The sequence below is a fragment of the Chaetodon auriga genome, chromosome 7, assembly GCF_051107435.1.
Source record: "Chaetodon auriga isolate fChaAug3 chromosome 7, fChaAug3.hap1, whole genome shotgun sequence".
NCBI lineage: Eukaryota > Metazoa > Chordata > Actinopteri > Chaetodontiformes > Chaetodontidae > Chaetodon > Chaetodon auriga.
In genome coordinates, this window is record NC_135080.1 from 4849981 (window position 1) to 4873857 (window position 23877).

General features: G+C 42.1%; 1 protein-coding gene across 1 annotated transcript in view; it reads right to left on the minus strand.

Moving 5' to 3' along the window:
• Positions 1–813: 813 nt before the first annotated feature.
• LOC143323550 (LHFPL tetraspan subfamily member 6 protein) overlaps positions 814–23877 on the minus strand; it is a 42531-nt gene continuing 19467 nt past the window's right edge. The window contains exons 3-4 of the mRNA XM_076735447.1: positions 5679–5777; positions 814–1625 (exon numbers count right to left, since the gene is read on the minus strand). Coding sequence (XP_076591562.1) covers positions 1507–1625; positions 5679–5777 — 218 coding nt within the window. The 3' untranslated portion in view covers positions 814–1506. The remainder of the gene's footprint in view (positions 1626–5678; positions 5778–23877) is intronic.

Below are 23877 nucleotides of genomic sequence, written 5' to 3' on the forward strand. Positions count from 1 at the left end.
CAATGTGTCAGCCTCTGCTGATGAGGCATCTGGTTGGCACTCTGTAACAATCGCTGGTGATATCAATCAGCACGGCAGATCACAAAGAGCAGAATGCAGAGGAGCCATGCTAACATATTAAACAGAAGAAGTACAGAGAGAGAGATTTCTCGAGTGGGTTACCATCATCTGGGGGATCTGAGCATTGTGAGAAAATGGGCATGCTAATGAGGGCCAAATGCATCGAGAACAGCTGCATTGTAAATGAGCTGACTTTGTACACTTGGGCTCAGATGAATCTCTGAAGTGTTGTTTGTTAATCAAAGGAGGAAAATGGAGAGGAACAAATGACTAAAAATAGTAACTGAAGAAAGCTGCACCTCTGATGACCTGGATGACTGAGAATCTTCACAAACACCGCTGACAGCACACATACAGCTGTGCTAACTGCTATGAAAAGCTTACCGTTATTGTTATTCACACTATGACGGCAGGTTGAGGAAGCTTATGGATGCGCAGCTGCTTAGCATCCCAGCGGGTTCGATTGCATCTCAGGCTTTGTCTGGAGGACTGGGAAGCTTTAAAGTGGAGTAACCTGATCAAAAGGCAAATAATCTAACTAGAGGTCACAGGATTTACCTCATCAATAACAGGGATACGTTCAATTCACAGCACTGTCCGTCCTCATCCTCTTTATCGACTGGGGTAAAAAGACAAAGATCACCACCACAATTCCACTACTAAGATCAAGGGGCCATGGGAAAAGCTTTTTAGTAATGTGAGTACAGGCCTGTTCAGTTTATCGCACTCTGTGACTGAAATAACACCTGAAATCCAGAATTTCAATAAACATTTATTTACAAAACGAAAATAATGACAGAGAATAATTTGAAGAGTGAATACAAAACATGTGCTAATATGATAAAATACATTATCATACACAACAAATATCTAACGAATGTGTTAAATAAACTATGCTTCGATTTTTGGAATCTGAAAAGGCTGAGTTGAGGAAGCAGGCAGCCAGTATTGGATTGCTTTAGGTTATAGGGATTATTGCATTTCAGTTTGTGTATAAGGCAAGAATAAGACATGAAGAGGAAACAGAAACACTTCACGTAACAATGAAGCAATATTACTTTTTTCTTCTCTTCATCACATGGCACACTATCACATAAACATTAATAACTGAAGAGGAGGAGGACAAAAAAAAAGGGGAGAATACTCTTTTCATTAAAGAAATAGTTATGTAACAATTTTACAAATAGGATTGGTCCATACATTTTTCATTGAAGAACAGCTTTTAAGAGAAGAACCAGTTTTCAAAGCCATGTGTGTGTGCTGCATAATGAAACAGTCCCTGCAGTTGTCAGATGAGTAGCGTCCCACGATGTGCAGAGCACCATAACGACTTGGTGTCTTTGGTGCCTGATGTGCTGTACTGGTGTGAGTCCACAGAGTCAGAGTCGTCTCCCTTCAGTCGCACCGCCTGAGGTCTGCCTGTCCCCGTCTCTTCTGATGCTCGCTTCAGTACGGGTACTGCTTCTGCTTCTTCCCGGCGAAACAGGACAGCCAGGTGCACAGCAGCATGGCAGCCGCCGCCCCGGCCCCGGTGCAGTAGTACGCCCAGCCGATCTGGCAGGACCCTGCAGACGAAAGCAGAGGATTCAGGATGATGCCTTTTCACGCTTTATTTTATCTGTGTCTGTCAGCGGGATATCTCCAAAAACCCCTGAATGGACTTCAATAAAATTTGGACAGATTAGCCTTTGGCCAGGGAGCGACTGATTCAATTTTGGTTTAACCAGGACGTCTGAGCGAGAGAGCTGCACTTTTTACTCTCCTTTATAGAGCCTTTTTACGACGACTGCTCATAACTCTCTCATCACTTTGAGATTGAGATCAAATAAACAGCAGGAAGATATAAAATTGCCTGCATCTGCAACGTTAATGTTTAAGAGATTAGAGACACTTCAGTTTTAAAAAGGCTTTAAGTCTGTACTCTGTGTGCTGTTCCTGATGTCGGTGTAGGCTCTATTTTCTGATGTAACTACATTTACTTTGCTTGTCCTGTGTGCACATAGTGCTGGTCCATGTACAACCACTGTGCATGTTCGGGGTCATAAGAAGGTTCTTACTCGATTCCAGGATTTTAAGGGTATATTTACAGAATTAAGGAATCTGGGGGTGCTAGGAGCAATGTTTCTGGCCATAGCAGCATGTTGTAGACCCATTCAGAGTTCATCGATGTTTGATCTTCTTCTCATGTCGTCAGCACTGTGAAGGTGACAGCCTATTGATAATATAACTGTAATGTCAGTTGCAGCTCATTTAAAATGCATATGCACACTTACATAGTCTATTTGTGTGTACTGCATCACAGGAATACTACACTATGCCCCTATTCTCGGGTTAGAGCCAACATGTTAGCGTTCAGAGCCGAGAATGTTGTGAGCTGCTTAGCATGTCTGTTCAAGCCACAACATTTCCCTTCCTCTTGTGAAGAAGAGTTAGCATTGTTGAAACAAATGCACTGAACGTTGCTTCACTTGCAAACAGACACTCTGGTATGTGACAAATGCACTCCCACAATACAGACCTTTGGAGAGAACACCAGCGATGAAAAATGCTGAAACTGAGCCAAAACCCATAAGCACACATAAATTAAAACATTAAGTGCCTCCTTAAGTCACATCTTCTCTAATCCTCTGAGGAAATTATGTGCATTATTAAACAAGGACATGACCTACATCTGATTCTAAATTTGGAAAAATGTTGTGATGACCATCAAGACATCCCCTTATAAACATGAAATTTTGGGAGAATATTGAGTTATCTAATTACCAGCTTGGTGGGAGGAGGAGGAGGAGGCATCACATTATCAAATTACATCAAATCGTCTTATCAGTGTGGAAACCAAACCGAAAAGACTTATTTCTCTGAGTTTCATTTTCTCTGCATTACAAATTACCGTCTGTGTCAGAGTCACATTTAATGAAAATTAGCTTCCCCTCTATTTAAAATGTTGCTGTAATTTATTAACATGGCGCTGGAATACTCCATTTAAAAAACACGTCAGGCCAAAGCAATGACCTGGATTTTTCATGCACTTTTTCACATTGAACTCAAAGAATGTGTCCTGCAGCCATACATTCAATTGTAACTTTAAATTACTAAAGTACGGACTGCTGTCTTCATTATTAATGAAAAAGTGTATGAGAACAGACTCATGCACTCGTGGCGAACACATCATTTGTGTGCCATCCACCGCTCTCATGGGAGAACATCACAGTCTTGTCGAGGGCGCTACCAAGAATGAGGTGAAACTGAAATAACTATGGCGCAGCCATTTTCAACAAGCAAATTTAATTTGCCAGAGGCACTGAACAGTACATCGCTGCAAACACACTATTAACAGTAATTCATATGTACTACGAGCCTGTTCTTTCAAAGAGGAAATGACAAAATTAAAACTTATCCAACATCATTTCTTCTGATGACATGCTCGGAAATTTCAGTAATTAAGATGACTGAAACATGATTTGGATTTCAACGCTGCCAGAACGGTCACATCTATCTGCTGCCACAGTGACAGCGGTAATCTGTATAAATTCATAATTCACATGAGTTAAAGTCTGTGAAAACAGTTGGGGGTGAAGTTTTCTTCCCTGTTTCCTCTCCAGGTGCTAACAACATGAATGGTTTCCACCTGTGCAATCCAGTTAGCTGCTCATTGGCTCGCTCAGACGCTGAGCTGGCCTGTCATCCATGTCACTCCATGAGAAGAACACGCCTCGAGAGCTGCCGCCCTTCGTTCGCTGCTCTTAGCCTGCCTGAGCTGCTGTTGCACTGTTTGATCGAACTTGTCAAGCATCCCAGAAGAAGGTGTGGTGAGAGGATGAAGATGATTAAGTGAGCTGGGGCAGACTTTTCACACGTTGTCTGTTGTAGGATTATTGGTTGGGGCCTCTGTATTCGTTATGGTGAAGTAATTTCATTTAGAGAAGCAAGTCACTTTTCCGGTTTGTGCTTTTGTGTTCAGATGCAGACGTACGACCCTGCTCTTGTTTTGCTATATTGATTCTATTTGTTTGGAACGATCACCTTGTCCTGTCCTCCCCAACATTTTGAGAACCTTTGTTATGTTCTGCAAGCGTTGCGATGAGCTAAAAATAAACCCCTTTCATCCTAACTGTGACTTTGACTCCTTCAGATTCTTTAGTTTTGTTATTGACTGAGTCTCCTGGTATTTTCATACAGGGGATGTACCAAATGTCAACAGACTTGGAAAGTTAGCACATTATGAACTGTGTTTCTTGACTTGATAGGCCTGAGATAATTGTCTTTGCCCTGTGGACAATGTGATGTTGGTCTTTCAGTGAGTTTATCAGTCCTGAGTATCTCAACGACGACCCAGATCCTCATGAAATGTGAATATTTATTGTCGAGTGGTACAAAACTTTCTCTTGAGTGCCACTTCATTAATTCATGGCGAAAACTGGATTTTCTGTGAACATATTCACGGTCCACAGAGAACGAATCCGATGTCTGTGGTGGGCCTGTCTTATAATGCCACCATCAGGCCAAAATGTTCATTAGTACACACTATAAAAATCAGTGAGCAGATTGCAGTGATGTTCCTGGAGGACATTCATGCCTCCAAAAGGATGAAACTTTTCATTTTGAGCACTTCTGCTTGTTCCGTCCTCAGGTCAAAATGTCATCTGACGTCTGAATGCAGCATATCTCATAATCACTCAGACTGACAGGAAATGAAGCAGCAGATGAACCAGGTGGAGTTTGACTCCACTGACTTTCATTTAGAATTTTTTTGGTTTTCAGACCCAGAACTGCTGCTGTAAGGAACGAAATGTCAGCACGTAGTTTATTTTTTGTACATTGCACCCTACAGGAGACACTTCGGGACACACTGTTTTGTAGGAAGCCACACCTTTTCATTCTGTAGTGAGATATTTTAGTAATTCAGTTCAGTTCAAACTCAGCATATCTTACGTGCATGTGTGAAGAACAACTTCTCCAAAAAATGAAAAGTGGCAGTTCATTGATCTAAACTGAAAAACAGCAAATGTAAGTTTACTCAGTGTCACCTGATTACATAAGTTACGAACCTTTTGACGTTTAATTAAAGCATTACGGTCAGAGTAAATGAATTTCTCCGGGTACATAAGTAAAAAAAATCAGAACTATTTGATGAACATCAAATAAAAGCAGCTGTAGTATGAACAGCTCTTCCACCTGCCTAGCGGCTGATACAGTGGCATATTACTGTCTGTGAGATAGTCCTGAGAATGCCAGCTGAATACAGAGCACAAATCAGCCTCCTGCTTATTCTCAGCACATATTTATAGCTATAAAACACTTCAGAAATCGACAGCTACTGGAGATTCGGTAGCCTTTTTATCATACGTTTTAAATACCAAGGAATTGTGTCTCTTCAGTGTTTAACAGAAACAGAGTTGTGCCTGCTTGGTTTCTAAAAAAAGCCAATGTCAATGGCCAGGTACAAAAATTTGTTCTCTGTTTGCAACTTGGTAGATTTATCTGTTCTGGGATCAGAAAATTCAGCGAACACAAGACAAATTTACACAGTCAAGGTTGAAGCATTAGTGTGTAATTGAAGCTCTGTGCACAGGCTGCAGGTATGTGTGCACAGCGGATCTGCCTGGTAGACATCTTACCTAGCTGAAACTGGTCTGAGCTGTTGTTGCAGGTCTGCTGTACTTCCTCACTGTCCCATCCCAATGGATAGAGTGCACAGCCAGATCCTATGAGCAGACCTGAGAACAAGAGAGAGTCTGTCAGTGATGGAGGAATCGCAGCAACTTCAGTGATCACTGGGGGTTCAAAAAAACATCATAAAAAGGTGGCTGGAGGCGGATAAGACACCATTTGTGAGGGGAAAAAGTGCAGCAAGGACAATCTGTAACCATCAAGGCATTCACTCGGCTCTTCGAGGAAGGTCTGCATTGTTTTGTGAGACCTTGCCTCTGTGGGTTTTCATAATTTACATTTTTTTTTTCATTAATGAGGAAGAAAAATGCAAAATGGTGTGTTTTCTATTCTGCATCCAGATATCAAGCAAGGTGAATTTAAACTCTGGTTTTGTGTGCACTCCTTCTCATTCTTTGGTTTACGTTTTAATTAAAATGATCAAAAAAGACAATGAGCTGCTGCTCCCCCACAGAGTGAATAGAGTGATGTGCCTGAGCTCACCTCTGATTGTTTTTTCACCTTATCAACCGTTTCCAGCAGATACTGACGGAGGGCGGCTCTGACCTGTTCCAGCAGTTTTACCTCTCAACAAGCCTCACATCCCTTTGTAAAACGACACGGACTGTGATTTTAACACTTTGTCACGTTTTCACAGCAACAAAACAAAGCGCCCCTCTGCCAGCAGCTCATAAAACCACTGCAAATGAACAACGGACATATGCAAATAGCTTGGCAATTTCTCACAGAGGCAACAGTGGAAAAAAAAAACAAGCATTTTTTGCTACGCAATAATTACTGTAAAACTCTGGAAAATCCTTGAGGGACTGCTTCATGTCAGTGATTAAAGAGACTTATAACTGTGCTTAAAGCTGCACATAGAGACAAGAGCAAAATCTAGTCAAGGCCATTACATTAAGGATTAATATCCTGAATATTAGCCTGCAACCAGGTCTTGACAAGTTATTCCCTGGATGCCAAGGCTGTCTCTTGAAATTACCCTGTGGGGGCCCCTGGTAGGTGGCTCCGCTATCACATTAGCTTAATCCCCTCCGATGCGTCTGCCCTGCTATCAGTTTAGGGATGTGAGGATGGCAGCAGAGGAAGGGAATGCAAGAAAGCTCTGCCTTCCAACCTGATTACCCCTGCCATCCAGGACTGCCGTACTACATCTAGGCCAGATAACAAGCAGGAATTAATCCACATGCTAATGCAGATGGGCTAGACAAACCGGCTAACATCAGAGGTGGACTTGAAAAAATGAAAAAGCCATCTGTGTTTTCGACGGTCGCAGCCAAAAGGACGGCGAATGCCATAAGTTCAGGGAGAAGATAGACTGTCTGATTATGGTACCTGTGGTGGAAAATCAATTCAGTGAAACGCTGGAATGTTGATGAAAATGAAGGGATATCAGAAGGCTCTGACCAAGTCTGTGTCATTACAGCTCAGGATCAGAGGGGATCCAGGGATTGTCATACATAACAACTCAGTTTCGTCTCCAGACCCTTAAAAGAACTTCAGAAGAATTTCTGCTTCAGACCCAAAATGACTGCCTTTAGCTGAGCAGTGCTGCAAAAGTAACACAGGAACGTTGGATGTGAATCCCAGCACAAGCAGCCACTGTGGACCCTGATGAACATAAAACACAACTAATCTACAAGGTATAAAGATGAAGTTAGGAGCAAGGGAGCATGCACACACTCATTAAAATAGTCTGTTATATAATGTTATCGAATGTGTTTGGATTCAAATTTGTAACAGTAAAGACTGTAAAGCATGAGAGCATGATAATGTATTCATGATTAATATTTAACAAAATCAAAAATTCTCTTTCAAGTGTTGTGTAATACAGAGAGAGATACAGCAGCATGTAATCAAATTGAATTTCCTTGCCGCACAAGGGAGGGAAAAAAAATAACGCAGGGCAAAATGTGGCTTTGCTTCCTGAAGATGGTGTTATTCTATCCCGCAAACCGCAATATTTCCATTTGAAAAATCAAGATTTATGGGGATTCTCAGTCTTCCTTTGATTAACACAATGTTAAAATGATCAAAACCACAAAGAGCCTCTGCTGTGGAGGCACCTCAGACGGAAAGGGAAAGAAAGACTTCAGTGAATAGTTTCCGCATCAGGTCAGATGATGATGACAGGATGCCGGAAAAAAAACTACAGGAGGGAAATTACTGCCGCAACAAAGACAAGAGCTCAGTTCCATTGTGCAACCGCATAAAAAAAAATCAAAGGTTTCTGGGAGAACCATCAGCGTTTTCTGTTGTTTTTGGGGATAAACTCAGTGAGCCTGCACCACTGCAGTGGGTGAAATCAATGTGAGCACTCACATGTTACCATGACACTATTGAGACAGATACCACAACACACAAACCACTGAGGGAGCAGACGAACAAAAATACAAACACACTGCCAAGGTGTAAATAAACTCTGCATCGTGTGGCCCTGCATTTCTCTTCTGATTTTTATTTATTTGATTTATTTTTTCCCAGTTAAAGTTAATTCCATCCAATCCCATCCTCCACACTCACTATGTGGGTTATTGAGAACCAGAGGTAGGGAGGCTGGAGACCAGGATGTGGGAGAAAGATTACAAAGAATGCAAAATGTTCTTTCACATAATGCTTATGAGGCAAGCTGCTGGAGAGAAGTAAGAACTCATGTGAGGCAACTACCTCAGGCTCTGATTCTCCATGCGTGCTGTTGTAGATAGATACTTCCTGTCCTTCTTGTATCCTAAGCTGACACCGATGCGCCCCAATCTGCACAAACAGACAGTCGGGGATTTGTGTCATTTAGCATGTGTTTGTCAGCTGCAGCGGCTCATCTCAACCTTTTTGGCTTGTGACCTCTTAAGCTGTTCTCATGACCTTCCATCACAGACTGCATGTGAAGACACTTCATGTTATGTAATGTGTTTTTTTTCCTTTCATAAATCGTGGTGTGAATTCGCCTAAATTTCTTGACCTAAATCTGGTGTACTGGCCCCCGGCTTGAGAACCACTGAGCTAGCGGATGTGCTGCGATCACAAGCACTAAACAACATGCTAGACTTCATAAGATAAAACTCCCTGCAGGAAAGAAATGTTTACTGTAGCAGAAAGTAAAGATGCATGCAAACAAGGTGATGCCTTCAGACTTTTGAAATGCTAATGTCCACTCTGCTGCAAATTAAAGAAACCTTCAGTGATTTCAGAGTCAGTTCAATTCTAACTGATAAGGTTGTACCAAACTGGTGAGAATGAAAACGCCTGTATTGGCTGCAACAGAGGTCTTCAATGAATTTCATTGCTTCCCCAAACCACAGACAGGTTCTCTTCTCCTTCAGAGAACATCAACTTCACCAAGCTGCTCATTTTTCTGTGAGCAGATGGCTGTCTCATGATGAAATCATTGCGATCTCCAAGCGGCTGCCATGAGGATAGTACTGAAAGTCACCAGAAGGCCGTTACTGCAGCTACGCAGCGACTACGTGACACTGTAGAACAGAAGGACAGGAATGATCATAAATGTGAGAAATCTGCCATCACCAGCATCCACAGACACTCGCTGTGCCTTCCACGGAGGCTATTATGACTCAAAATAACTAGTTTCCCTTCAGCGGCATCAACTGTTCCCTCTGGTCAACCTTAAAGATGCCCTCAGCTTTCTGGGAGATCAGAAGAGGTTCAAGTGCAGCCCTATCAGCCCAGGCCTGGGAGGTTTGTTTGTTTACCGCTTCTTGCCAGCAAGCACTGTTTGGAAAACCTTTCCCTTATTTTGGAGTCTTGTTTCAGTTTCTATGGCAGCCAGCTGATGCCTGATAGTCTTGTCTAGTTGAGGAGGTGAAGAGGAAGAGGACAGGGCCAGAGAGAGCGCACAGCGCGCAATCTAAGAGGCCAGGCAACGTATTGAGTTTCAATTGATCTCCATGCAATCGTTATCCAAATGACTATCTCAGGCCTAATGGCTTCTCTGAAAGGCTATTCTATGAACTTGGAAAGAGTTCTGTTAAATGGACTCAACTGAATACAATCGGTCCCACATATCAGTGTTCAGTCCATAAAATCTGCTCTAATATAGCGAACTTTCTCCTGTGTATCCTTGCCTGAGATTTCATCATCGTAGTAGAGCTCACTTTTGAAATCGCATTTCGGTGCTTTAAAAAGCACACAGAGCAGTGTTTTATTCTATCAGAGCTGCTCTATTGTTCCCCATCTTTTTTCTGTCAACGCTTTTTACCTGAATGAAAAACTGCCCCCTTTTCATATCCACCACATTCTCTGATTTAGGGAGTGCTGATGCCTTTTGTCAAGCCTTCTTGCTCTCTGTCGGGAACCAAGGAATTTCTTTACCCTCCTTCATGCCCCAAGACAATACCATTCAAGGTTATCATTCAAAAGGCCAAAGAGGACACAGGGAGAAAAGGCTGCTGCTAAGCTGGAGAGAATTTTGGTGGCCAGGGAATTGGAGTGAGGATGTGCCTGAATGAAGCAGCTTAATGTAAGACATTCCCTTTTGAGGCTTGGAGGATCATCCGAAAGAAGGAGGGAAACGTAAGAGTAACCACACCTGGGAGGGCAGGCCTGCGCCGTGCCAAAATAATATCTGTTTTCATGTTCTTTGGTATTTTTCTGTTTTAAATCCCTTTGTTCCTTATGGCTGTTAAAAATGTTTTCCAGTCCAGTCAGATTATTCCAGTTATTTTCAATCTATTTAAGCAGTTTTCATGAAATTAAACCCAGCTTTTGACGCCACTTATCGTTATCATTACTGCTATTGTAAACCTCACATTTCCTATTGCTGCTGCCTCACGTTAAAAGCCTTCAAATGGCTTAACACCATGTGGTTTTTGATAAGCAGCCACAGGAAATGCAATGTTTTTTATCACTTATGTTGGTGCTGACAGGGATTGTCTCACAAATGATCAGTTTTACGAATTGCAAAGGAGTCATGGAACTTCCAACTGCGCCATGCCGCTGTGCCGTCAGCATATTATCCTGAATCCCTGCATTAAGACCCACCCTCACTCTGCCTCTGACTGGCCCCTGACCCTGACTATTTAACCAAACATCTAACCCTAATCATGCACTGACCACTAGCCAATCAGAGAGTCACTGGGCGGGTCTTTTTGGACATTGTTCAGCTTTGAACAATGGTCAGTGCTCTGTCCAATTTCTCAGCAAGGTAATCAACTTAACTGTGTCCTGCTGTTGTAATATGACTTCTGTAAGAGTGAGTTCGTTTGGCTGCTCTGTAAACAGATATACCATCGCTTGTCTGTTGCATTTCTGACAAAGCAGCTGCTGGAGGGGTGTTTGCTATAGTATTCAACCACACTGGCTCATGTCACAGCAACCATGCGTGTCACCAAATCAACCAGGACTGACATCGTAAAGAATACAAATGTTGCCTTTACTCACCTGATAGCAGGTCAGGTGTGTGCAAAACTGTGCTCTGTTGAACAAAGTAGCACGTTATATACTTCCTCACATGTAATTAACCAATAAATAAATTCTTTCATGTAATTTCTAATATTTTTTAAATGTGTCTCTGTGGTTTTTGTGAGCTTTAATCAGAGAAAGTGAAAGATTCTGAGTCTCACAGTGTCACTTCAGCCTAAACAGCCCCAGTGACTAATCTGTCAACAGACCCATCTCTGCATGATAAGGCATGCTTTTCCCTTTACTTGAAACACAAGGCACACACCAGCACGTGCAGTTTGCACGCCTGCTCTTCTTATGATGTTTTGAATCATTCTGTCATTCAAGTTGGATAAACACAGTCGTTTTGAGAAGAGCTTATTCCTATGTGAGCATTTTCGCCAGCAAAGCTGGTGTTTTTATGTGAGTGAGACGAGGATCTGGAGATTCAGTTGAAACGTTAGATTCTGGAGCTGTGAGAGATGGAGGATGAGGGGGATGCAGAGAAAGGAGAGATTTAAAGAGAGTATGTGAAGTACGTGTGATATGTGATGTGCAAAGTGTGCAAAGCATATAAATGCTGCCTGTGGCTGGAATTCAAGTATTATTTAGCCAAGAGCCCACTCATTGGTTCCCTACTCATTTACAAAGCTACATCAAGCATATTAAGCAGTCATCTTAAATTATCTTGTTTTTTAATAAATATTACTATTCTTTTCCTGCACAGGGCATCCAAAAGATTATACCTCAATTATCCAGTCGGAAATGAGGTGTGTTCATGGTGAACATGCTTTACTGGTTGAGTGTTTGCTCCCTACTGTTTGTAATATTTTGTAATATATATCCCACTGTGTGATGGGTGACTACACAGATCTTTCAGTCTGCAGTCTTTTGTGGAGTCCATTTTATGTTTCTCCATGCTTTTATGCTTTACAACTTGAATTTCAAACACAAGACCAGTGAGAACAGAGCTGTGTGACAAACAAGCTCTACATCAGACTCGGACTATTCATTCAGTATGACCATCTTCTCCATGGCAGATTTCTCCCTCTTCCCTCTGGTATTTGCAACCGCCGGCCAAAGAAAAGGTCAGACAGATACAAACACCCCTTTATCCCATCAGCCATCAAATGACTTAACAAGCCTCATTGTCAGGCCGTGTTCATGTGAGGCCTGCGTGGAAACCACCCGCTGCTTTCATGTGTTTAGTCTTTCATTGCTGTTTTTGTCATGTGCTGCTTCTGTGCTTGTCTTGTTTTATCTGCTATGAGGTGCTATAAGGTGCACTAAAGGGCTGTTCCACACAGCAAAGGGGCACAGGTGAAAGGTGATGTGATGCAGTGTGCTGGATGCTGTTTTGGACCACCTCCCGAGTTTGTAAAACACAATGGAAATGCAAAGAAGAACCTCGCGTCAAAACCTCCAAAGTACTTGAGACTGCTTTGGATGTTACATTGAGAGTTTTGACTGTATATTCCTAAGGATGAGGACAAAAATAAACCCAAAGCTACAGCAGCGTAGCCTATGTGCTTATTTGTAGGCTTGTGCCACTTTCCTGTATCACAGTCTCATTTCTCCCATGTCCACCCATCAGTCACCATCACTGGCCCTGGGCGGAAAGAGGAGCTTGTGTTATATTGATCTGTTTCAGTGCCTTTCCTACAGGCATTCTGTCAAGAGCTGGTCTTATCTAATCACACCATTCATTTATCACACAGTTTCCGACTACAACCGGTAATTAATAAACAAACCGATTACAAGAGCAAAATGAACTTGTGGTTCATTAAGCAGTAGACATGTATGAAGCAGAAAAAAACAGCGTTAGGTCTAGAGCTCAGGAGCACAACACAGTGCATAAAAAATGAAAGTGGGGTGTGCTAAATATGAAGCAAATAACTTTCAAAGGAGAACATCTTCTGGATGTGTGGGGGGAAATGAGCTTTTTGCACGAGGGCGCAGATATTTTCTGTCTGTCTCACTCTTTCCAGCTTCAAACCCACGCCTCCCTGTGACCTCAACCATGTCTCCTCTGATCTCATGTTGCAAATTGGACATTCTTTCCCCTACTTTCAGTGAAGAGGAGAAGTTAAGTAGTCAGGCAAAAAACAAACGAACAAACAAACAAACAAAAAAACAAGGAAAAAATTCTGCAGCATCTTAGAGAAATTCCTCCTTTCCAAGCTTTTTCCCTCCGGTTCACAGTTTTAGCTCTCTTGTGAATGTACTCACTCCTGTGCTGAACTAATGTTGGAATCTAAAGCATGAAGACCAGTTGAAACAATGAGTTTAGGTATGTTAGTATCTGAGAAAACCTGCCCTGGCAAGATCACATGACTGCTGCCATGCTGCCCTGGTGTTAATTTGGTTTCTCCACCAAAGTCAAAGGAAGATTAGCTTTTGCAATATCTTGCAATGTTTTAATGACTCATTATCACTGTGAGGCTTGGTGGCAGGGTGGGTACGATAAGCTACTCTACGTGCACATGACAAATATAGAGTCAAAGCCAACTTGCAGTAGATTCTGGGCAACAGTTTTCCAGCTTAATTTAAGTGAAATTGTGAAATTCAGAAAAATCAAAGTCAGTGGGAAAACGTGCTAAAAAGGAATAGGAGCCTCTTCTACAAACCGTTACGCGGACGCCTATCAGCATGCTAGTCTGGAATTTCAATTTGAACTGTGATGGCTGTTCCATCACAGAGTCGAGTGAAGAAGAAAATGTGCGAGGGGAACAACAAAGCCAAAGGGTATGGAAATCCTCCTCAGGGTAGGATCCACTTTAGAGGGTCCTACAAGTGTAGCTCCCTAACTGGGTCATGCCTGATGTGTTGAGCAGCATCCTCCTCCCACTGACAGAGCCTGACAGAAAAGCTCTACAGCAGGCCATGTGTCCAGAAGTCAGCATATACCTACAGCGACGCCTTCCTGCCTTAATTACCCTTTACAATGAGCAACAAACATGCTAACACAAAGCCTTCTGGCGAGAAGGAAATCAAAGACACTGCAATCTACACTTTAATATTCATGTTAATAGCATCCAAATATGCAATGAATGTTTCAGTATCCTCCATGCAGACACTGCCAGACATCAAAATGCCTCTCTGACGGTACTGCGGCTCATCATGTGAGCAACTCCATACTGCAAACACAAAGAGCCTCCTTTCAAAAGACAATGCAACGCTTCAGGGATTGAGGAAAAACTGACTCTCTCTGGCAAGTGTACAAAGCACTCCATGCCATGCGTTTACAGTACCGGCCCACTGCATTCATGCTGTCTTCTGGGACACAGACCAGGCTAGTTTATTACTCCAGGGGACTGAGTTATGGCAGCTTTACCTGACTCCCAAAAATCAAATATTCCCTAAACTAACAGGTCAGGTTTACTCCCATTTCAGTATGTGCTTGTAATGTGACAACCGGCTCATTCTAGATAACACCAGAATATAGCTTAGATATGTTATTACACATATCTTTAAAACATGGCTGAACGGGTTAAGAGAAGTGATATTCACGATTCTCTGAAAGGAAGAGTTTAACATTTTGGGAAATGTGCTTATTTGCTTTCTTGCTGAGAGTTAGATAAAAAGATCAGTCAGACTGTGTATCGACATTTGAAGGGATGATCGCAGATTGATTTTTTTCTATGCTAATATTAAGCTGATTTTAATCAAGTTACAATCAGAACTAAGATGCTATAAAATAATCTCTAGAATCTGCCTCCTACTATGCATTCAGCCACATGTCCGCCCACTGAGCCCTGTTAATCAGCACAAGTGTGAATGCATTTTAAAGCCCTAAATACAAATCAGTTTGCTGTCTCTTCTCCATGGATCTGACACCCCACATCTCTGTTCTCCTGCTCCTGTGCTTAATTTGGAAATCAGGGATGGAGAACACAGAGACGGTGCTGTTCCGGCATCAATAATCTACAGTGCTTGCAGCACATTGGACAACATCTAGGGGCTAGCTGCTGAGACCAAAGCATCACAAACAAGACATCATTTATTTGCATTTATTAACCAGAACATTGACTCAAAATTAGTAGGGGGAGGTGTGCAGAAACAGGTGTTTATGGTCTGCAGGTCTTTCTGTGTATCTCTCTCTCTCATTGACTGTCCCTTCACTTTCATTTCCCTTCTGGCCGTCTGTGGCGATCCAGTCACCTATAGGCAATCTCGAGTAACAATATGAAAATCTAAACGATCGCCTAAGCCTAAAATCAATACCACTCTCTTTTCTGCACTGCAAATATGATGATGTTATTTTGACATAGGCTAGATGTTTCCATCTATGTCCAGCCTTTATGCTACGCTAAGCTAACTGGCTGCTGGAAAGAGAATACTTCCTAAAATGTAAATCTACTCTTTTCAGCGAAAATTTTCTGATACTTCAGAGTTCACTAGCTGTGACTGATGGTTTTTAAAAATGTCACAGCTGGAGGTTACCTTTTTAGAGTTTTTTCTTAATTTTGTATATTAGACAGATAAAGGTTATGCGCTGATGCTCAAGTGGCTCCTCTTTCATCACATGCTGTTATCGTGTGACATTTGAGAGCCCTTGAGAAAGAAGTGAAACGAGAGCACATTATGTAACATGTCAAGTAATCTGTGAGCAATACAATAGAGCGATACAATGGAGAGGCAGAGATCAGGTTGTGCGTGACTGTGTGTGCTCCTGACATTTTGTATGATATTGAATTGGTATTGTGATCCTACATAATCATATAATATCTGGTTTATCCTGTCCGCTCAAGGATGAAAAGCTATTTCTGCCTTGATGATTCCACAGATTGAAACCAAACAGATGTCAAGAAAAGGCTACCAATTCCATTTCAAATGAAGATTTACCATTATCTTCCTTTTTTATGTTGCCATGCCATCTCTGACAGGGCAGTAAAAAGTATTGATGTAAACTGGAGTGGATGCTGTTTTGAGACAAATGTAACCTGCAGTCTCCTGGTGAAGTCTTGTCTTCTTCACAATGCTGTTAGTGAGTCCTTTGAACCCATACATGGGTAATAAAAGAAGTTATAGGATGAAGTGCGTTTCCTTAACGCCAATTGGGCAGAAAAGAGACCTGACAGTGACATTTGTTTACTTCACTTTTGTGTTAAACGGGTCTGTCATTGTAAAACATAATGAAATATACTGCACACCCGAGGGCTTTTCCAAAGCACCAATTGTTATTTTTGTGTCGTGGCCAGAGCACCGGCTATGTGAGATGACTTGGTTCTTGTTTTGACAGGCACATTCATTAAGTCTTCCTCCTGGTAAACAGTTGAGCCCAGAGGCAAACATTTAAGGTAAAGAAATAAAACCAGTTGGATAAGTATGAACTCAGACAAATGAAAACCCTAAAGGGTAGAGCACAAGCAGGTGGGCTGAAAATGAAGCGGTTTATATGTGTAATTACAGAGAATTCAGAAAACACCCATAATTATCTGAAATAAATCCATGGCTTTCCTTTACTTACTCCTGGGTCCTTTCAGAAAATGTGAAAAACCATGATGTAATGCAGAGTGAACAAAGGAGCAGTTATACAGTGTAAAAAAGCCAAAGTCAAATTCATTGTAGGTACAAGCATACATGTCCAAAAAAGCCAATTCTGATTCTGATGTGTTTCTAATGAGATGAGTTTTAAAACAGGCCAAGTCTTTATACTACACTTCACATAATACAGGCGTCACACCTCTCTTACACTACTGCCACCCGCGAGCATACGGCTTCAAACAAACTGCAGGCATTCATGTCAAAGAGGCAGTAGATGGCATGAATCCATAGATTATTGCATGGGAGCAAGGGTGAATGAAAATCAATAGTTCCCTGAGTCCTTGCAAATCTGCCTCTCCCCCAGCTGTTTCAAAGAGAAAAAAAACTGAAGCAAAAGAGACACAATGAGATGTGGGAACCAGGCTCTTTAAGCACCAGTGGTTTCCTCCAGCAGTCAGGGTGGGTGGAGTGAACTCCCACTTCTATTGCCATATGCTCAACTTACACTGGACTAATAGCACAGTGTGCTCAGACTTCATGTAATCCATCCATTAGCTCATTACCTCTGTGATGAGCAAAATTTTGCATCTAAGATGAGGACACCATTGGAAGCCAAAAACAAACTCAATTTAGATGGGATTAATAACTTACCCGGGGACCTCTGACTTCAAAAAGATGCAGCAGGTAATTTGCACCAGAATTTTACTGAAATTATAACCACAGCGGATTCACATTGGGATTAAAATCATCAACGATCTCCCTCAATTATACAAATCACTTCCCAACCTATATTAGCTCCATGCAAATAGAGCCTTATAAAGTTCCATCAGTATTCATGAACATGAACGGCTCTTTTCAGAAGCTTAAAATGAGAGATAAAACTTGGGTCTGTTGCACTGATGATGAATTAAACGACTTTGGATGAAACAGTGAAACTTCATAGCGAAATGAACTTTGTGTCATTATAGTGCTCTCGGTGACAAGGCAGAAAAGTTCGCCTCTGTACTGTCATGTGTCCACAAAGGCCCCCATTCACTGTCAAAGAGCTCGTCCACAATACGCCTCCTGATTGAATCAATTTGAGGACCCGTGGCTCTTCGAGGGACTTGTTCCTGCTCACACATTACGACTGAATTGTCCCAGATCATAGGTCATTGCATGTACGTTCCTTCTTCCAGGGATGATTTTTTTTTTCTCTTGAATGGTGATTTCTGTAGAACGGTTATGGTCGCCTCGCAGTGACTGAATAGCCTGCCAAGGGCTGTTGAGAATGTACCGCTGGACATTTCAGAGCTAGTCAGTCTGATTGATTGAGCCATAAAGAGTTTGTCCGTGGGGCTAACAGGACTCGGATAAAAGATTAGGAGTCTGTTGAGTCTTGATTAATGTTGTCAGTGGTGCTGAAAGATTTATATAAACAGGGTCTGTGCCATGAAATACACGCACACTGAACCGAGCGATCCGAAGTCAGTGAGGATGAAACAATCAGGGGGTATCCCCAGGACACAGGCGGAATCAAAACAGCATTGTCACAACTCCATAATGAGACAAACAAGCGTATTAACTGAGAGACGAAGCAGGACACAAGCGACAAAGCAGACAAGGCTGAAAGAGATAACTCAGAGGCGACAACCACAATTTCATTTTTGCTGTTTTTCTAAATCAGAAGAAATGTGATGATGGCAGGAGAAAAAAAAAATCCTCCGCATATTTATACAGGACCTTGTCTGTGTCAAGCCCTGCCCCACCCCCTGGACTTAGGCTGCCTGATTAGTATTCAGTGAATTCATTAAGACACAATTGCTGGTGTCTGGGAACATGGGAACACTTGATGGAGGAGAGGTTGAGTTCAGCCCACTGGCTAAGTCCCTACAGAGAAAAACGCCCCATCCCCCAAACTTGAAGGTCACCGTGTCCTTACTCTGCTACTGATCTGATGATCACAAGCAGCAGGCAACAGCGGTTGGGGGGGGGGGGGGGGGGGGGGGGGTCAGTGTTAAGATCTTTATTTGCACATGCTGCGTTGTTTCCAGCCTGTAAAGATCAGCACTGTGCCTGCGAAAAATGGGAGTCTGACTTTTGGCTTGATTGTCCCCAAAGGCAATCACCCACAATTCATCACCCAGGAGGGAGCGTTGTTGTGCTGCGTGATAATATAGTGTTTCTCCTTGTAAGCTATAAAAAACATAAATGAAATCAGAGTTTGTAGCCCGCAGACCATCCATCCCTCAACAGTTGCACCCCTACTATTAAAATCAATGTTGAATGAATGAACAGCAGGAACCAGGGGGACATCAGGTAGAAAACTCTTCCGGCTGCTCCAGCGGTTCATACGTCATGGGGGTGAGCTTTGGTTGCGTCCCGGCAAACCGGTGATGAATCATTCCTCAGGGATGCACTTACACACTTGAGCCAGTTTAATGAAAAAGACCAAAAAAACCTATCCTGCATGAAAGCTTCACAATAATAAATCACAGGCGAGGAGAAAATATTGCATATGGCCACGGTGCACACACACCCAGCAGAGTTTAGCTCTGACTCTCCTCTCGCTGCTGGACTGTCAATCTTGTGTGATTCTTATCACTATGACTCGCAGCTCCAAACACAAATCTCTTCATCATCACCTCCTACCTCTGAAAATGATTTCAAATTACGAGAGAATTATAAAACGGAGGCAAAAACGCTCCCCCCGGGTTTAATATCGCAATTCATGCTTCTCTGTTTCGCTTCAAGTGGTCTCTTGATGACTGAGGAAGGATCTTTTGCCCGCACCAATTTTAAGGTGTTGGCAGTAAAAATAATTATCATTAAAATAAACAAAACAAAGGAGAATAATATGAAGAGCTGTTCTGGCAGTAGAGTATATACTAGAGAGAAATCTGTGCCATATCCTGCAGCGTCTTTCTGTTTTCCTCCAACACAATGAGGAAGAAAGACTTTGATCATCCACTATATCTCATTCACCATGAGGAGAGGAAAACAGAGTCAGGGCACAGGAGTTGGGTTTTCCACGCTGGGGAATGCAGAGCAGAGGAAAATGAGGTGAAGAGTCATGGAAAGAAAAGCAGAAAAACCTGCAGCAGCTGCAACACACTTGACAGGAAACTAAGCTGCTGAAGCAAGTGTCAAACAAAACAAATTGCTAAACCTTTTCTGACACACAGCACGGTCTCTGGATTGTCACATTAAGAGTGGAAATTAAGTTGCCAGAGACAGAATGCCAAGGATAGATCACCAACATCAAGAATAATGCCGACTTTGACGGCTGAGGGGAGGTGAGTGTACTTACAAAGAATCAGTTCACACCAGAGAATTAATTCATAAATCCTGTTATTTGTGGTTCCTTTGTCCAATACAGGATTGGAATTCCTTTTTTTTTTTAGCACCATGTTCAGTTTTTGTCATGAAGCCAAAGCTAAAATAGGCTTCCTCTCAGCTGCGACCAGAGTATTCTGTCTCAAAAGATGCTTTTCTCTTTTGGAGCCTCGGCATGGAAGGCACATAGGCATGAACGTGACAGCACAAGTGAGTCAGTGAACACACAAATAAAGCTTCATTTAGAAAGGAGCGAGTACTTCAAAGCTTGGCCGACGAGGTTAAGAGAAAATGCACAAGAATAAAGAGAAGTCAGCCCTGGCTGAAAATGCATTTTGAGATGTAGAGAAACTGATGCAGCAGCTACAATAAATACATCCATACTGCATTCAAGTTCAGGTCAAAATGAGGAAAAACCTATTTGAGGTTTTTGAGAAGTCTACATTTAAATGATAATCAAATGTGTGTGTGTGTGTGTGTGTGTGTGTGTGTGTGTTAGTTTAGGTATTTGAGCAGTAAGCATTACACAACAGCAGTGTGATAAACAGCATATCATTTCTTGCAAAACTCATCTTGTTTTGACAAAATGTGCACAGAAAACCAGAGTAAGCATTAACTATAATTCACTCTACAAAACACTGACATTAATGCAAGAAGAGGAAGAAGTAAAAGGGAAGATATACAAGATGCACTCCAGCGGAAACGGCTACAAAGAAAGGAGTGTGTTCCTGTGTGTGTGTGTGTGTGTGTGTGTGTGTGTGTGTGTGTAACAAAGACCAGGGGCATGTTGCAAAGGTTTAAGGCACCCATTACTGCTGAGTGTAGCAGCAATGGGATTAGTGGTACCCGGAGGGCGCAGATGGCACCAAAATCTTCAGAATCGTTCTGAAAAGGTCACACAAAATACAGGAGAACTACCCTCACCCACTCACCCACCTATTCACTGCTGCTAACAGATTCCTCGGGCTGGTTTCTGTCCGGGATTGTAGTCCCTCATCAATCCTCTGAGAGCTCGACAAGCTTTTTTTTTTTCAAGTGTGTGAGGGAGAGCAGAAGAGAAATGCCTTTAAAATGTCAAACGGCAGCAGACCTGACTCGTGGTGTCATTGATGAGTCCGTGGTACAGGCTGAATTCAATAAGAAGCTTGTGGCGCTTTAGAGGAAAAAAAGATTTTTTCAAAGCTCTTTTGTTACGATGTTTAATGGGACAGGAAGCCAGTGAGAAAAGATGCAGATGCAGACAGATGTATCGAAAGACATTAGACTTTATGGCCACGCGCAGAGCAAATGCATTGATGTGCACCTTGTAATTTCAGGCCGTGTAATTTAGTCTGAATCAAGGCCATAGCATGGAGTCACCGCTGGGGGGACCAAATCAACATCGCTTCACTTCGCAAGGTCGGATCAACCTCACACACCACAGACTCCAACGCCTGCCGTGTATTATGTCTGCTGATTTTAGCTCAGAATCACCATGTTATCAATGGGCCCATTCAGAAGAAAACCACATATTGATTTGGGTGAGGCGATAGCGTTTGTTCATCAGGAACTACAAAGCAATGGACAGAATGAAGGATACCTCTGCTTACATCTACAAGTAAATTCTTCAAGCAACAAGGTGATTCTGGGCATAACCAGCAGCGTCTGTGGTGTGATCAGACTGACAAGAAACACATTTTTAAGTTTAATCTTAGAGAATTTCTTATTTTTTTCCTCACAAATTTATGACTATACAATCGATTTTTTCCTCATATATTTCCAAATTTAATCCTTTCTCTGAATATCAGAACCTCCCCGAGTTCTACAAATATATATATAAATATTTCTTATAGTGCAGTGGCCCTAATATGCCATTGTAAGATTATGAATGCTGATGATTATTTCAGATGCCGGTTGCCTGTTGTAGCATAGCAAATTCTTTTAATTCTATTTCTTATACCAATATATTTTTATATCAATATTACATCCCTGGTAAGAGTGTCATTTTTGACCCTGTCCATTCATTCATCATTTGTCTCTGTCTGTCTGCATGTGCTCATGTTGGGTCTATTTCTTTTGCATTGTAACAAGGAGACCTGCATTCCTCCTCTGCTCTTGTTTTGCCATACTGCTGTGTCTGTGTATTTCCTGCCACCATACGGCTGCGTCCTCCCCAGGCGCTGGCTCCTTCACCAACACCATATGGCAAGGCCAACTAGACAGGCAGTGCTCCGCAAGACTCACAGCGTCTCCATTCTCCATGTTTTCTTTAACGGATCCACTAAACCAGATATACAAGGTCCTCCGATTGTATATTGAAAATACAGACACATACCAACTCTTACACAATATCCGAGCACAACAAGGCAGCAGAGTAATAAGTAGACTAAACCAGATTGCATACAGGCTCACTGCATAACAGGTGGCACATTCATCTGCTCCTGGCTTTGGCCTCTAACCTCACAAAGGTTTTCAAACCTCTTTGTAAATCAGCTTATTTGACATAACACAGTCCTCCTCCTCTTCTAAAACGGTAAAAGTAAGCTCTAGAAAATGTGCATCCTGCATCAAAAACAAAAATAAGTTTCCTTTGTAAGACTTATAGGCTCATGAAATTGTGCCCTAACTTCCTTAATATCTGTTTTATACTGAAACAAGATATTGGAGTGCGACATGACATAGAGTTTTCATTCTGAAATGTAAACAGATATCTTAAGAAAGTCAGCTTTACTTGATAACAGCTCCAGAGGAAGAAAATGTGAGTTCTTATTTAAACCTATTTGGGCATCATGAGATCATCATTAAAATGCTTTTGTTTTTCAGGAGGTAAAGGTTTGCCTGGAAGGCTAATAGCCCCTGAGATGATCACCTTTACTTCAGCAAACAGTGTGTAAACTCTCCGCCTGACAGCTGGCAAACCAATACTGAACTATGGGGAGCAGTTTAGATGATAACATGAGTTAAAACTCTCTGCACTCCAAAACCTGGCGAATAACGACTTGAGGCGTTGTGGGTGTAAAATAAAGTGTGGTTCTGCAGCTACATAGGTCGTTCCTGACCAGTTTTGCAGGACAATTTATGAGAAAGTTGACAGTGCAAACTATAACTGTTGTGTACTGTAGCTGTTGGAAAGACCAATGACAGCCAAGTGAGTGGTGTGTTCATCCAGTCAGGTGCAGGCAGGGATTATAATGATGCATGAGTGAAGGAGACCACTGTCAGTCAACTGTTGAACAGCATGGCTGAAATTCTTGCCAGACCACGATGAGTGAAATTTGTGGGTTGGCTGTGAGGGCAAACCATTTTATTCCAAAACACAGAAATTACAAGGTGCAGTTGAGCAGTATTTTGGTCAGTGCACTCTGAAATGCTGAATTTAAACTGTTGCTGCAGCTCACCCTGGCAACACGACATGAAAACTCACCCACCAGCTCCTCGGCTTGGGAGCTGGGCTGTATTGCGATAGCTTGGGCGGAATACAAATACAAATACACCAAGCACCTTAGTTCAGTATTTTGCTATTTTGTTTATTCTGACAACCCCCCCCCCCCTTTTGGCACCATCAGTGTTAGAATGAAACCAACTTGTGAAAAGAGGTGTGAAACGATATCTGGAGAAAAAGCTGACAATAAATTTGCCCAACTCTGGTGGCAGACGAACAAGTGGAGTACGTGTTATAATGTGAAGATGAAACATTCATATTCACACCTCATGTGTTGAGTGTGCTACCCGCAGCTGGAAACTGAAGGTGTTACCACTGTCTTTCCTCTGCACAGGCATCACGTTATAAGGAAACCGAACTGAGCTTTGACCCATTTAGTGATGAAAACCTCCCATCTGTGAATTAAAGATACTATAAAACTTCATGTTGCAATATTATAATTGATTATATAATTGAATCTGTTCACATGAGATCCTCACATAGAGTTCAGCAATGTGTAGGAATGAACATTAAATGAATTATGCAGTAACTGA